Source organism: Corylus avellana, chromosome 5 (assembly GCF_965113065.1).
Source record: "Corylus avellana chromosome 5, dhCorAvel1.hap1.2, whole genome shotgun sequence".
In the NCBI taxonomy this organism is placed as follows: Eukaryota; Viridiplantae; Streptophyta; class Magnoliopsida; order Fagales; family Betulaceae; genus Corylus; species Corylus avellana.
Window position 1 is genome coordinate 5973780 of NC_142494.1, and position 15885 is coordinate 5989664.

A 15885-nucleotide genomic window follows, 5' to 3' on the forward strand; every position below is an offset into this window, starting at 1 on the left:
ATTCAACTACAAGATTTGAAAAATTCAATATGTTATGTTAAATTATTGATTAAGTGATTAAATTTACATTTTACTATCAGCTTAAGCTTGTAGGATAAATAGTAATTTGACAAAATATTAGAACTAAAAGTCTTGGGAAGGAACCTTAATTCCATCAATTTAAATTAAATATTTTACGTGTTGGGTCTCACATATTAAAAGAAAATTTGCTAGTAGGACTTAGGGCCACCCTTGGCCACCCCTGAAATGACCACTCCCAGGACACCTCGGGGGTCCACTCCAAGGAGGTGCTCCGAGGGGATGCGACCACCCCTAGGTCCTGCTATGGGGTGGCTAGCCACCCAATGGGGTTGTTGGTTGTCGGTCACCCTGCAATTCTAGGTTTTCCACTTTTTATTATTATTATTATTATTATTATTAAAAAACAAAATTTAAGGGTTAAAATAAAATTTTGAAAATAAATTGGTTTTTTTAGAAAAAAGTTGTCCATTCCTTCAAGAATAGCTATTCTTATATGTAAGGGATTAATGATTCCCACGTGAATAACTATTTCTAGGAATTGACCATTACCAAACAAAAGAATGACTATTCTATAGGAATAACCATTCAATTTCAGGAGTTTATTTTGCAAACCAAACGGACCTCTTCTTATCAGCTTAAATTTTGTGAAATAAATGATAATTTAACATGTTATTCATCTCCCCGCAAGAAGCTCTTTCTCAAGCCTCCTTATTACACCACCCTTCGAGTTTTTTGGTTGCAAGCGTTTAATTTTCCCTTGGACTCTAATGCAACTGTATAATCCTTGGCGCTACAGCCAACAGCTATGCTGGCTATTTGAGTCGAGAATATATACAACTCTATATGTACGTGTAACGTGTGTGAGTCACACCAAAGCTTTTTAAAGAAGTCTCATCTCAAGATAAATTATAACAAAAGTGGACTCCTTTCATTGATCATTTCCATAAATACCAACTTATTGGATACAAGATAGAAAGAGAAAAGAGATATAAAACCAATGGAACTCATCGAACTCATTGTGGGTAAGAAATCCAAAGTCCCAATGATCAAACTTTATGATGATATATGTAAACGATCTTGTGACAATATCAAGTATGGATACAATCTTATTCAGCTAATATGGAGATTCAAAAAAGCTTCAAGCTCTGTTCCCAGATGGCAGTAAAATGAGCAATATTTTTCCTACTAAGTGCCAAACCAACCTCAATTCCACCCTCCTCATCTCTACACTCAGCAAGAGATACAGCCCCCGTAACATCAATATGAACCACTTCGCTCTTTTTTGGCCTCCCCCACCCAAAATCTGTCTCATAAACACCCAATCTTGGTGATCCTGCAACTGTAACAAGAGTCCCTGTTTCTGATTTTTCTTTCCAATCCAACAGCCATGTCTCTGCCCCTCTTAAGGCTTCAGTCTCCGACTGCCGAACTTTGTTTCCAATAACTTTTACAGCTTCGAAAATCCCAGTTTCTCCCAGTAGCTCACCCTTCTCAAGTGCTACAATACATATTGCTAGGCAATTTCCGAAATATGTAGAAGGTACAGGAAATTTAAGCCGGTTTCGGCAATCTGCTACAAAAGCGAAGTAGAAAAGCTCACTATTATCCGAAAAATCACTTGCTCCATTGTATTGGGATTTGATCAAACAAACCCAAATGAATGCACATGTTACCACAAACGTTGATACGTGTAATGGCTCCAACTCCAAGGCTTCTTTGTTCATGCATTGACCTTTGACCCACTGCTTTAGTCCCTCAATATGGGCTCGGCCCAGAACAAATGTGGCCCGAACCTTTTCAGCAAAATCGTTGATGAGACCTGTGTCATCCGTCCACGCTGACCCCCAATTCCACCAGTCCTCCAAGAAATTTTGCTCGAGCCCATTTGGGTCTTTCATCACAGCCCTGTCATGGAAAGGCGGTGACCTGTCAAGGCAAGTCAAGTCTCCTCCTGTCCTGCACAGAGACGCCCACGATTTCATGAAATGGTGGAACGCCCTTCCATCAGCTGCCATGTGGCAGAAGGTGATGCCAATACAAATTCCTTCATTTGGAAAAACTGTGACTTGCATGGCCATGAGAGGGATTACACGGGTCTTATCCGATGACACGTGTGTTGGGGGCAACTGCGGCACGAAGTGGTGTAATTCTCTAACATCCCGTGGATAACTGGCCACGAGGTGGTTGAAATCGCCGGCAGCCTCAACGACGGTGAAAGGGACAGAGTTTCCCTCTGCGTAGAGGATATAGGGTTTGTGGGTTTGTGGAGGAGGGCACACCAGATTGGCTGCCAAGGGAAAGAAGCGTTGGAGAGTGAGGGAGAGAGAGTGTTTGAGAGTGGGAAGGATGGCTTGTGTGAAATAGTTGGTGGGTTGAGGAGCTTCATAGAAGAAGAGGCGTTGCATGGGACGGCAGAGAAGCCATGGGATGTCAAAGAAACTGAGAGGAATAGTTGTGGCAGGAACTGAGCTGGGTGGTGGAGCAACCTGGCTTTGCTCCATCACCGTGACTGTGTAGAGCGGTTGAGCCATCGTTGAAGAGAGATAGAGAGAGGGTTAGACTTAGTTATAAGAGAGAATCCTATAAATCGCCGTCGGTTTCCATTTTTCCAAGGTCTTCGATGCTCTCTTAGAATAGATAAAAAAAACAAAAAAAAAAAAAACAAAAGCATCGCCGGCAGATTAGAAAAATGGTACGGATGACGACAAGCAAGTGGGGAGAATCCGATTACGATATTATTATATGTGTTGGGTCATGGGTCAGCTGTGTTGGGCCCGGTAAACAATCTGACGTCCCATCCCTAGAGCTCGATAAATCAAGCTTTTACATGAATATAGACTCCCGAGAAGTGTTACTCTCGGAATATTGGATATATATGTATGATATTTTTTCATCTTTCTTTGAATATAAATATTGTTTGACACATGGACCCTCGATAAAGTCCACAGTGTCAAGTGAACAGTTACAACTTGATGCCTATAAAAGTAGAGTCCCTTCTCAGATTTTGGTAACTTCTTTTTCCTCTCCTTAGCTGAATATATTTTATTACCTTTGTCTTGTTTATCACTTTTCAAGTAATATTTTCTCTTAAACACTGTGACTAACTTAGGCATCGGAGCTATCCCCGTCGAACAACGCCGACAGCTTTGATACCAATATATTTACGAGATCCATCCCACGTCATCATTCAGAAAACTGTTCAAACAATATGAATATTGTTATTTTGGTCTTATCTTGATCATGATCACCTTTGATTATTATAATATTACAGGTATGTGTGCATTATTATTGTTACTTGATATGATTATTGTTAGGGAATAACTTCAGTCCGGTCGTGGCAAACAAGGGGGGTTTTTTGCCCACCAATAAATGAATGCCAAATCAACTTGGAGCAAGAAAATACAATGAGAACAAAACACTTGATTTTTATTAGGGGTGCAAAGGCGGGCGGTTTTTAACCGCCCGCTAACCGCTAACCGCTATAACCGCCAACCGCCTAACCGCCTAACCGTCTAACCGCATTAACCGCTAACCGTCTAACCGCCATAACCGCCTAGCGGTTAGCGGTTAGCGGTTATTGGGTCTACTAACCGTAACCGCTAACCGCTAACCGCCTTTTTATATAATATATTTTTATAATTATAATTATAAAAATATTTATACATATAACATAATCACTTGATCATTAAATCACAATTTTTTTTTTAAATAATTAAATCACAATTTGAGTATTAATATATTATCACTATAATTTATATGATTATATCATATAATCACTTGATCATTAAATCACAATTTTTTTAAAAAAATAATTAAATCACAATTTGAGTATTAATATATTATCACTATAATTTATATGATTATATCACATGAGATTGATTATTAAATCATTTGATTATATAATAACAAATTATACATATATAATATGACATAACTCATAAGTATACTAATTCATACTAATACAACAATTAAATATCTAGAGACTTATTTCCAATGTATGTTATAAACCTATAAGTCTATATAAGTCTACATATGTATATGAATAATATAAATGTATAATATCAATAGTTAATCATATGATTCAATGACAATTCAAATACTTTATTCAAGACTTCAAGTGAATCATATTATTAATGTACAATGATGATATGATTCGTATAATATCAAATTAAGTAATTGACATTGGATTAAACAATGACCAATGTGTTACTTATAAACATAATTTAAGTACTAATGTATTATCATTATAATTTTAGTAATTTATATATTATCACTATAATTGATATGATTATATCACATGATGACTTGATCATTAAATCATATGATTATATAATAATAAATAATACATATATAATATGACATAACTCATAAGTCATAAGTCTACAAGTTAATCATATGATTCATGTACAATGATAATCACAATTGATTCAATTGAATTAAACAATATGTTACTTATAACTACAAGTCTACAATTTAATTAAAGCATTATTAAATACTTTAAGAATTTAGGATTTAGGAGTTTGAACATTGCCATTTACCATTAGATATTAAGTTCAATTCAAAGAAAAAAGATTATAAGTAAATATGATAAGAATTTAAATAATTAATCATATGAATCATATGATATAATTTAATGAGACTATATGATTATATAATATCAAATTAAGTAATTGACATTAGATTCAACAATGTGTTACTTATAATCACAATTGAAGTATTAATGTATTTTTTGAACATTTTTTAGAAAAAGAAATTTAACCATTTTTTGAAAGAAACAAAAAAAAGAAAATTAACAATTTTGAACAATTTTGAATTTTTTATATATATATATATAATTGCTTATAGTTATATTATATGCATATTGAATAATATAAATGTATAAGATAAATATTTAACTATATGATCCAATTACAATTCCAATACTTAATCAATTATTCATGTACAATGACAATGACAATGTGATTCATATAATATCAAATTAAGTAATTGACATTGGATTAAACAATGTGTTACTTATAACTACAATTGAAGTATTTTTGTTTGTTTGTAAGTTTATAAGATCAACACTTAATCATATGATCCAATGACAATTCAAATATTTATAGCAATTGGGCCCAAGAAGATATTAAAAATACAAGAAAAAAAAATGAGGGTAAAAAAAAGCCCAAAAAGCCCAATTTTAAAAAAGCGGTTAGCGGGCGGTTATCTATTTCACTAACCGCTAACCGGCCACTAACCGCTAGGCGGTTAGCGGTTGCGGTTAGTGAAATTTACTAACCGCTAGAGCGGTTACGGTTAGCGGTTATTGCCACTAACCGCTAACCGTAACCGCCTTTGCACCCCTAATTTTTATCCTCCTCACAGCCTTCAGCCACCGATCTCCTGGATCCATCAGCGATTCGTCCTCCTACTCATCCCACTCCCTGTTCCAACTCAAATTGGGTCCAACCACTTGATCCTCCACGGGTCCCAGGACGGCGGTGGCGATGGGACTTCCGGTGGCCACGTTTTTACTGGTGGCCATGGCATGAAATTTCGGGATGTTGAGGTAGAGAAGATTAAGAAAAATGGAGAAACAGAGAGGGAGTAAAAGATAAAGAGAGAAAAGAGAGAGTGTGGGAGGCAGAGAAGGTTTCAGAGAAAGGGAGAAGTAAAGAGAGAGATTTGGGAGTGAATTTAAGGGGGAGGAAGAAAAATAGTGAGTAAGGAGAGAAATATGGTGCGGGTGCTGGCGCCTGAGAGATATAGGAAATGGGGTGGTTGGCAAGGGACCCTATGGCTATTGGGGTGGCCGGCGAGCTACCCCATGGCTACGGGGGTGGCCGACCCCAGTAGCAATAGGGTGCCTGCTCCTCCTCCCTTGGGCCTTCCATTTTTTTATTTTAAACAATTTATTAATATTTTAAGTCAATAATCAGGTGTTATTGTGTTTATTTTGTAAACTTAAATTTGATAAGATTGGATCAGGTGGCAACTTCTTATTGGTGGCAAAAACCCCCTGATTTCTGCCACGACCGAACAACAGCACCTCTCTTATTGTTATTGTTTAATCCAAGCTAGCTAGACGCCTGGGGATATGCGGGTTGGTGCTTTATCACATGAATGATGCGGGCAACGCGCCTTGGCTTCAGATACTATCTCATAGTTTAATCATTCTTTGTTTACCAAAAATATTGAAAAGTTTCAATATTTGAATGAAGTTTTTATCTGGACCCCTGGTAATTTGAATACATGCAAGAACAAAACAAGAATTGTAACAACAGTTTCCTTAATTGGAAAGTTTCTTTAAATAGAAAAGGTCCTAATTTAGAATTTTTTTTTTCTTTTTTAATATGAAAAGGATGGAACATATATCAATATAAAACCTCTGTGGAATTTCATGACTTGAATTGAATGCTTTTACGCCTTAAATTTATTTGTCAAATTTTATTGCTTAATTTTTTTATTTTTATTATATATATATATATATATATATATGTTGACTATGTGACTTTTCAACCCTCAAATAAGCCGGTGGGACCCCATTGGTTTTATTTCTCCTTGCTTTGTTTGGACTCTATTTCTCAAATCTGGATTTGGTTTCAGTGTTAGACTTGGAATAGGGGAAGCCTTGTTGACCGACTTTACTCCATTATAAAAGGCAAGTGACATATAGTCTTGAGTTTGGGTGAAAAGCAAAAACACAAGAAGCCCTCAATTCTATTGGGGCGTCGCATGCAAGAAAGAGACAGTGGTTGTCTTTTTGTAGTGCCGCACAAGTAGAAAGAAGCAGTAGCAGAGAAAGTTTTTCTTCTTGATTTTCTCAAGGAGTCGCGCGCATATAGAGACAAAGGGTGGGCTGCCATAAAGAAAATAAGAGAGAAAAACACTGCAAAGTAGGAGAGAAAAATAGAAAAGACTAGCCGCCATCGTATCCTAGTAAAAGAAGAAAGTTTGAATTCCTGTCTTTTGTTTTCTCCTTTGAGAATAATCTCTATTGTGTAATAGTGAGATTTTGGTATATTAGAGTTTTTGGTCTGAATGATTTTCTCTCTATTATATTTTTTTTACTCCATCTTTCATAGTGAATTTCTTCGTGGACGTACCTCACATTGAGTGAATCACTCACATTGAGTGAATCACTTAAATCTTAGTGTTATCTTGCATGTGTATGATTGTTTTCGCCTTATTTAACCATAATTGTGATCGCATGTTTTTTGCACAAGTGGAATCAGAGCTTAGGTTCGAGAAATCAAATTGACGGCAAATATGGCGAGTACCAAGCTTGAAGTGGAGAAGTTTAATAGGAAGAATAATTTCTCTCTTTGGTAGAGAAGGATGAAGGATTTGCTGATTCAGTAAGGAGTTCACAAGGCGTTATTGGGAAAGGCAAAGAAACCCAAGAAGATGGAGAATGATGTTTGGGAAGAGATGGATGTGAAGGCTGCTAGTGCGATCCATCTTAATTTATCAAATGAAGTCATTCACAGTGTGATTGATGAAGAAAAAGCATAATCAATTTGGCAGAAATTAGAGAGTCTGTATATGGTGAAGAATTTAACGAATAAGCTATATGTAAAGAAGCAACTATATGGTTGACAGATTGAGGAAAATACAAATCTGCTGGAGCACCTCAACAAGTTCAACATATTGAATACACAGTTGTTGAATTTTGCAGTGAAGATTGGAGAAGAAGATAAAGCGATACTTTTGTTGGCATCGCTTACCCCTTCTTATGATCACCTGGTTACGATAATGTTATATGGGGAAAGAGACTCTGGCATTTGAAGAGGTGACGGGATCTCTCTTGTCACATGAGACACGGAGAAAACCTGTCAATGATCAGGCTGATGGGCTTGTAGCACGGTTTGAGCCAAAGCGCAGAAGAGAAAAGTTTAAGGGGAAGAATGGCAGAGGTAAGCAATATCAATCTATGTCACAATCGGCATAGGGTGGAGAATCTCGGTCAGATGCAAAAGATGTGGAGTGCCATTATTGTCACAAGAAATGACACTACAGAAAATTTTGCAAGCTGATGAAACAAGGCCTGGAAGAAAAAAAGAATCAGAAAGATTCCGCAGATTCAGTTAGTGTGGCCGATGGTGAGTCTGATGACAGCGAGGTTAGCGCATATGTTCTTTCAGTTTCCTCAGGTAAAAATTCTCTCATAGACTCTTGGGTTTTGGATTTTGCTTGTTCATATCATATGTGTCCGAATAGGCAGTGGTTCAATACATTTAAATCATGTAATGCAGGTACAGTGCTAATGGGCAATGATGCTAGGTGTAAGGCCATTGGACTAGGTATTATAAAAGTCAGGATGTTTGATGGGATTGTCAGGATACTCACTAATGTTAGATATGTTCCCGACCTTAAGAAAAATTTGATCTCATTAGGCACATTAGATTATTTGGGCTATGGTTATTTAGCCAAATATGGAGTTATGAAAATAACTAAAGGTGCTATGGTGATAATGAAAGGCAAGAAAATTGGCAATTTCTATAAATTACTCGGGGACACAGTTACAGGTGGAGCTGTAGTGTCCACCTCGGCAGAACCAAATAATGATAACATAGTTTTGTGGCATATGCGGCTTGGTCATTTAGGCGAGCGTAGTATGTTTGAGCTTCACAAGAGAAATTTGTTGCAAGGTGTGAAGTTATGTAAATTGGGTTTCTGCAAGTACTGTTTGTATGGGAAGCAACGAAAAGTCAGCTTTAAGGTGGCGTCTCATACAAGTAAAAGTGTTCTCAACTATGTTCACTCAGATGTTTGGGGACCAGTGACGATGCCATCAAATGGAGGTGTACATTATTTTGTCAGTTTTATTGATGATTTCTCAAGAAAGGTCCGAGTGTATTTTATGAGGCACAAGTCAAAGGTTTTCATCATCTTCAAGCAGTGGTAGGCGTAGGTGGAAAATCAGACTTAGGGGTGTCAATATGGTTACGGTTAGCGGTTATTGGCAATAACCGCTAATCGTAACCGCCTTAGTAGTTAGTAGATTTCACTAACCGCAATAGAGGTTAGCTACTAACTGCCGGTTAGCGGTTAGTGAAATAGGTAACCGCCCACTAACCGCTTTTTCAAAATTGGGGGTTTTTTTTTTGGGGCTTTTTGAGCTTTTTTTAGGCGATTGTGGGCTTTTTTATTACTGTATCATTTTTTACCCTCATTTGTTTTTTATACTTTTAATGTCTTCTGAGGCCCAATTGCTATAAAAATAGCCCATATTGAAAAATCAAAAATATTTGACCTCAAATTTACATTTACTTGTACTTAATCATAACCGGTTAACTTTCTTTTTTTTTTTTAATAAAAATTCAACACAATTGACACAACATATAAAAAAAAGTTCAATACAATATATAAAAGAAGTTCAAATAAAACATATGATATATATGATTGTATGTATTATTTGTTATTATATAATCATATCAATTATAGTGATAATATTACTAAAATTAGAATGATAATACATTAATACTTCAATTGTGTTTATAAGTAACACATTATTTAATCCAATGTCGATTACTTAATTTGATATTATACGAATCACATTATCATTGTACATTAATAATATGATTCACTTAAATAAAATATTTGAATTGTCATTGAATCATATGATTAAGTATTGATATTATACATTTATATTATTCATATGCATATATGTATAATTATAATTTATAACATATATAGACTTATAAGTTTATAACATACATTGGAATTAAGTCTCTAGGTACTTAAGTATTGTATTAGTATGAATTGGTATACTTATGACTTATGTCATATTATATATATATATATATATAAAATTTGTTATTATATAATCATATAAATTAGAATGATAATACATTAATACTTCAATTGTGGTTATATGTAAGACATTATTGAATCTAATGTCAATTACTTAATTTGATATTATATGAATCACATTATCATTGTACATTAATAATATGATTAACTTGAATAAAGTATTTAAATTGTCATTGAATCATATGATTAAGTATTGATCTTATACATTTATATTATTTATATGTATATATGCATAATTATAATTTATAACATATATAGACTTATAAGTTTATAACATATATTGGAACTAAGTCTCTAGATACTTAATTGTTGTATTAGTATGAATTTGTATACTTATGAGTTATGTCATATTATATATGTATAATTTGTTATTATGTAATCAAATGATTTAATGATCAATTGATCATGTGATATAATTATATAAATTATAGTGATACTATATCAATACTCAAATTGTGATTTAATTATCTAAAAAAAACAAAAAATGTGATTTAATAATCAAGTGATTATGTTATATGTATAAATATTATTATAATTATAATTATAAAAAAATATTATATAAAAAGGTGGTTAGCGGTTGCGGTTAGTAAACCTAATAACCTTTAACCGCTAACCGCTATGTGGTTGTAGCGGTTAGGCGGTTAACAGTTAATACGGTTAAGCGGTTAACGGTTAGTAGTTATAGCGGTTAGCAGTTAGCGGGCGGTTAGAAACCGCCCGCATTGACACCCTTAATCAGACTGGAAGAAAAGTGAAGTATTTGGGATTCCGACAATAGGTTAGAGTACAAAGACACTGCATTCTTGGAATTCTGCAAAACATAAGGCATTACTCGTCACTTCAAAATGGGAGGGACTCCACAGCATAACGGAGTTGCCGAAAGGATGAACAGAACACTGTTGGAAAAGGCAAGATGTATAAGGTTGAGTGCATGATTGCCAAAGAGTTTCTGGGCTGAGGCAGTTAATTATGCATGCTTCGTCACCAACTAATCTCTAGCTGCTGGGATTGACTTCAAGGTTCCAGAGGAAGTATGGTCAGGTAAACCGGTTGATTATTCTATGTTGAGAATATTTGGTTGTCCGACATACGTTCATGTGCAGAGTGGAGATCGATCAAAATTAGATTCAAAGTCAAGAAAATGTATTTGTCATCGTTTGGAATCTGGTGTTAAAGGCTATAGGCTCTGGGATCCAGTGTCAAAGAAGAAGATTGTTAGTAGAGACGTGGTATTTGATGAGGCCTATATGTTAAGAAAGAGTGAGAATGAAGTATCGACTAAAAGCCAAGAAGGGAAACAGGTTGTGGAGGTGGAGCTTGATGAACAACGTTCACTCACGGAAATATGTGATGGCGAAAAATCGTCAAAAGATTCAGAGTACCGAGAAGAGCCTTATTCTTTAATAAGAGGCAGAGAGAAACGTGATCGAAAAGCACCGAAAATGTATGGATTTGAGGACATGGTTTCTTTTACTCTAACAGCTGGTAGTGGAGTTTCATCGTTTGTACAAAATGGCATGCCAGCAGAGGTGGAGTTACTACAGAAAGGTAAAGCTTGGGAATCGATAGAATTGCTCAAGGCAAAGAAGTCTAAAGGGTGCAAATGGGTCTATAGAAAGAAAGAGCCAACAGAGAAAGCTGTGTGGCCTAGAGAAGCATTGTAGTCAGTCTAAACCAGGTCCTATGCTCAAGTTCAAGAGGTGCTTGGACTTGAGTGATACTTATGAATTGTGATAGCCCTTAATGGCTTGGGCGGAGGCATCAAAAGGAGATTCGTTTTGTTGCGACTTGATGAGTTTCAATTCAAAGTGGAGATTGTTGACTATGTGACTTTTCAACGCTCAATTAAGTCGGTGGGCCCCATTGCTTTTATTTCTCCTTGCTTTGTTTGAACTCTATTTCTCAAATACGAGTTATGTTGGGATTTGGTTTCAGTGTTAGACTTGGAATCGGAGAAGCCTTGTTGACCGACTTTACTCCATTATAAAAGGCAAGTGGCATATAGTCTTGAGGTAGGGTGAAAAGCAAAAACACAAGAAGCCTTCAATTCTATTGTGGCGCCGCATGCAAGAAAGAAATAGCGGTTGTCTTTTTGTAGTGCCACACAAGTAAAAGGAAGTAGCAGAGAAGGTTTTTCTTCTTGATTTTCTCAAGAAGCCGTGCGCATATAGAGACAAAGGGTGGGCTACCATAAAGAAAAGGGTTAAATACTAAATATCCCATGAAGTTTAATTGCTTTATTTTTTTCCTCATAGTGTTTGATTTTTATCACATGAGGTCTCTGTGGTTTTGATACTAGACCAAATTAGTCCTTCTGTCAGTTGACCGTTAGTTGACTTAACGGAATTCCGCGTGGACCAATCAAATGTTGACACGTGGCACCTACTTAAATTTTTTAAATTAAAAAAAAATGTATTTTTTTTAAAAAAAAAAAAAAAATTAGGGGTGACTCGTCAACCCCCATAGAGCCTAGGGGATGGCCGAAACCACCCCCAATGGTGGTTGGGGGTGGTTTTGGCCACCCCAAGTGGGTATTGGGGGTGGCCGAGCCACCCCCAAATGGCCAAGAGCCACCTCCAATTTTTTTTTTTTTTAAATACATTTTTTTTAAAATTTTAAAAAAAATTTATAGGTGCCACGTGTCAACATTTGATTGGTTTACGTGGAGTTATATTAAGTCAATTAACGGTCAACTGATAGAAGGATTATTTTGGTCTATTATCAAAACAACAAAGACCTCCTATGATAAAAATCAAATCCTAAGGGGGAAAAAACAAAGTAACTAAACCCCGGGGGTATTTAGCATTTAACCCTAAAGAAAATAAGAGAGAAAAACACTACACAGTAGGGGAGAAAAATAGAAGAGACTAGCCGCCATTGTATCCTAGCAAAAGACGAAGAGTTTGTATTCCTTTCTTTTGTTTTTTCCTTTGAAAATAATCTCAATTGTGTGATAGTGAGATTTGAGTGTATTAGGGTTTTGGGTCTGAGTGATTTTCTCTGTACTCTATTTTTTTGTACTCCATCTTTTATAGTGAATTTCTCCATGATCGCCTCCGCCAGTGGACGTACCTCACATCGTGGGAACCACTTAAATCTTGGTGTTATCTTGTGTGTGATTGTTCTCGTCTTATTTAACCATAATTGTGATCGCGTGTCTTTTGCACAAATATATATATATAAAAGAGAAAAAAAAGGTTAAAAAGGAACCCAAACTGAAGCTCCGCATCCCAGAACAGCATCTAGCTAGATCTTTTCTTGGACCTTGTTTGGTGTGAGTTCATGGTTGCCAGCATATTAAGACATTTTTCTAGATAATCATTGAAGATTTGAAGTCTTTTCAAGCCATTTGATCTTGATGTCCATATCATTGAATTTCTAAGCACAAAAAAAATTGGGCGAAATTAGGTAGCCAAATTGTTCTATAGAGTCGTAGATCATCAAATTAATTGTCATCATATAGTCTACCTTACATTCAATAACATTGGGCGAAATTCATCATATAAGCATGACCAAAATTTTTGCAAGTGGTGGTGGATTCTCCAGCAACTCACCCACGTACCCACAGAGCCAGCTCATGGAGAACCTCCACCCTGTAGATCTAAGGAGGTCGATCGTAGAGTAGGGTGCCCCACAATCTAGCTTCTCCTTTGCTGAGGCAGCTCACAAGGGAGCTCCGCCTTCGCGACCACCTCACAAGGTGGGTCGCGGAGGAGGAGGGTCCCCTACAAGGCTACAACCCACCTTCTCAAGCGCTTGGGTGGGTTGCGGCGGGACCCCACATTCTGACAACCTCCTCACGTCCTACAATAGGTGGGTAGCGGAGGATCCCCTTCTCCGTCTTCTCCAAGCTCTCATTTTTTGGATCGACTCCTTTGTGCCGCCCTCGCCTGACACCTAAGAACGAGCATTGCCTTGAGCACTCCAAGAACCTCAATGGGCAACATTTGATGGTTCTTATATGATTTATTTATTTATTTATTTTTTCCAACTGGCGAACATATCTAGCCCTCATCTTAAAAGAGACTAATTTTATCCCTTTTTAAAACTGTTTAGAAAAAATGCGAAATTAGTATATGTGGTTTACTTGATTTGCAATTAGCTCTATATAGTATTGAAATATTTCAATAACTATATGAATATGTATAAATAAAAAAACTACTCACTGTTATCAAATTTCGTTAAAAAAAAAAAAATTAATAGATTCTATTAATATATTTTGCTAGAGCCAATAAAATTACAATACATGTTATTAATAATAAAAAAATATAAATATATAAAACTAATATTCTTTTTTAAAAAAAATTAAAAACTAAAAAGAAGATAGGATGGCCGAGCCTCCCATGGCCATGAACCCATGATGCATTCTTTCAAGCTCTCGGTGAATACAGAGCCAGTCACAAGCGCAGCATGGTAGCTCACAAAAATATATTTTGTTGCAAGTAAACAAGATATTCAAGAATTTACACGTAAAATTATAATTGTTATTCGGCCTAACCCATCTCAACAATCAACTTGTGTGACACAATTCCAAAAGTCACGTCTAGTAAATCCACCAAGTGGAACCTTTTGCGCAGTAAGAACAACTTATCTTAAATATGAAAACTTCTTAACTTATTTTAATTATAAAACATTTTTGTTTGTTTCTTATCTTGAATATGAAAACCTCTCAACTTATTTTAATTAGGAGTAATTATCTTTTGTTTTTATGAACTACATGGCCTTAGCATTTTTCTTCTATGAACTATCAACTTATGACACTTTTCCCCATTCCGTCAGTCAAAAGGGTTAAATATAATGGTAATGGTCATGTGACTTGCATGTGCCATTTTTATTTTATTTTTTTTCATTTTTGCCCACTTTAGATCAGTGGACCACAATTTGCCACGTGTAGGGTTTAACAATTTAAAAAACAAAAAAATCAGGACCACTACTCAGTCGTTAGTCGTCGTTCTCCTCAAGCGAATTCCTTTTTTTTTTTTTCTCTTCTCTGTCTCGTCCTCTTCCTTCTTCCTTCAAGGGTTTTTTTTTTTTTTTTTTTAGCCGAACATCCAAAAAAACTCAAAAGTAAAAAGTTTGAGAAAGGTGTAGCCGTGTAGGTTGGTATCTCTGGTCTACAGAACATCAATATGTAAGAAATTCCATTTAAGTATGTCCCTTTATGTCACATATATTATTGTAATTATAAAATTACGGTGTTCAATATTCTATTCCAATTTGAAGCTTATTATGTAAATTAAATATTATGAATTAAATGACTGATTTAATTCTTGTGGAACAAGTATTTGATTTCAATCAAATATTCTGAATTAAATCACTGATTTAATTCTTGTGGAACAAGTATTTGATTTAATTAATGATTTAATGTTTGTGGAATCAATTAGCTGTATTGATTGATTTTTTATTCCTTGATGGGAGGAATAATTAAGGTAACAGCTCTAATTGAGGGTCCCCTGACCTACCTATAAATAAGGCCTGTGTATTCCATCAATTGGCACTCATTGGTAGGCATAGGTCAGAAGAACCTCTCAATAATATTGTTTTAGTTTTAGTTTGATTGCTGTGGAGTCGTTCTTCAAGCTGCTTGAGCAAAGCAATGGCTGGAGGTACATATACATATATATATTAAATTTCCGCTGCTAATTATATTGTTAATTAGCATTTATATATATTCAATATTTTTACATGTGGTATCAGAGCCTTCTCTAGGCCATATTTGCTTAGTCTAGTTTTAATATGTCTGCTGCTAATATTTTATTTTTGTTTCGATAATATTTTATTTTATTTTTGGTTTTTGTGATTATCGAAACAAAACGAGAGACCCACGGTTACTAAAACTGAGAACCATTTGTTCTCAACCACCATGAGACCCAAAAAGGGTGCTGCCCGTTCTTGGCCAAAGAGCTTGAGCCTTGTGACTAGTGCGGCGAAGTCACGTAAATGGTTCCTAAAGCTCAGAAGGCTTACGTGAGGCTGCCGATGTGTTTGTTTACACAGAAAAACGGGACAGCAAGCATGAACTAAGCCACTACTCAGATTCGTTCCATCCCCAACTCAGGTTACACGCTT

At 35.6% G+C, this 15885-nt stretch overlaps 1 protein-coding gene across 1 annotated transcript; it reads right to left on the reverse strand.

Moving 5' to 3' along the window:
• Positions 1-946: 946 nt before the first annotated feature.
• Positions 947-2635, reverse strand: LOC132182937 (coumaroyl-CoA:anthocyanidin 3-O-glucoside-6''-O-coumaroyltransferase 2-like). Its single transcript, XM_059596305.1, has one exon. The coding sequence runs from the start codon at positions 2550-2552 to the stop codon at positions 1149-1151; it is 1404 nt and encodes a 467-aa protein (XP_059452288.1). The 5' UTR covers positions 2553-2635; the 3' UTR covers positions 947-1148.
• Positions 2636-15885: the final 13250 nt, after the last annotated feature.

Bases quoted from the DNA above. Each gene is read 5' to 3' on its own strand.
- LOC132182937 (XM_059596305.1), bottom strand. From the start codon at position 2,552: ATGGCTCAACCGCTCTACACAGTCACGGTGATGGAGCAAAGCCAGGTT.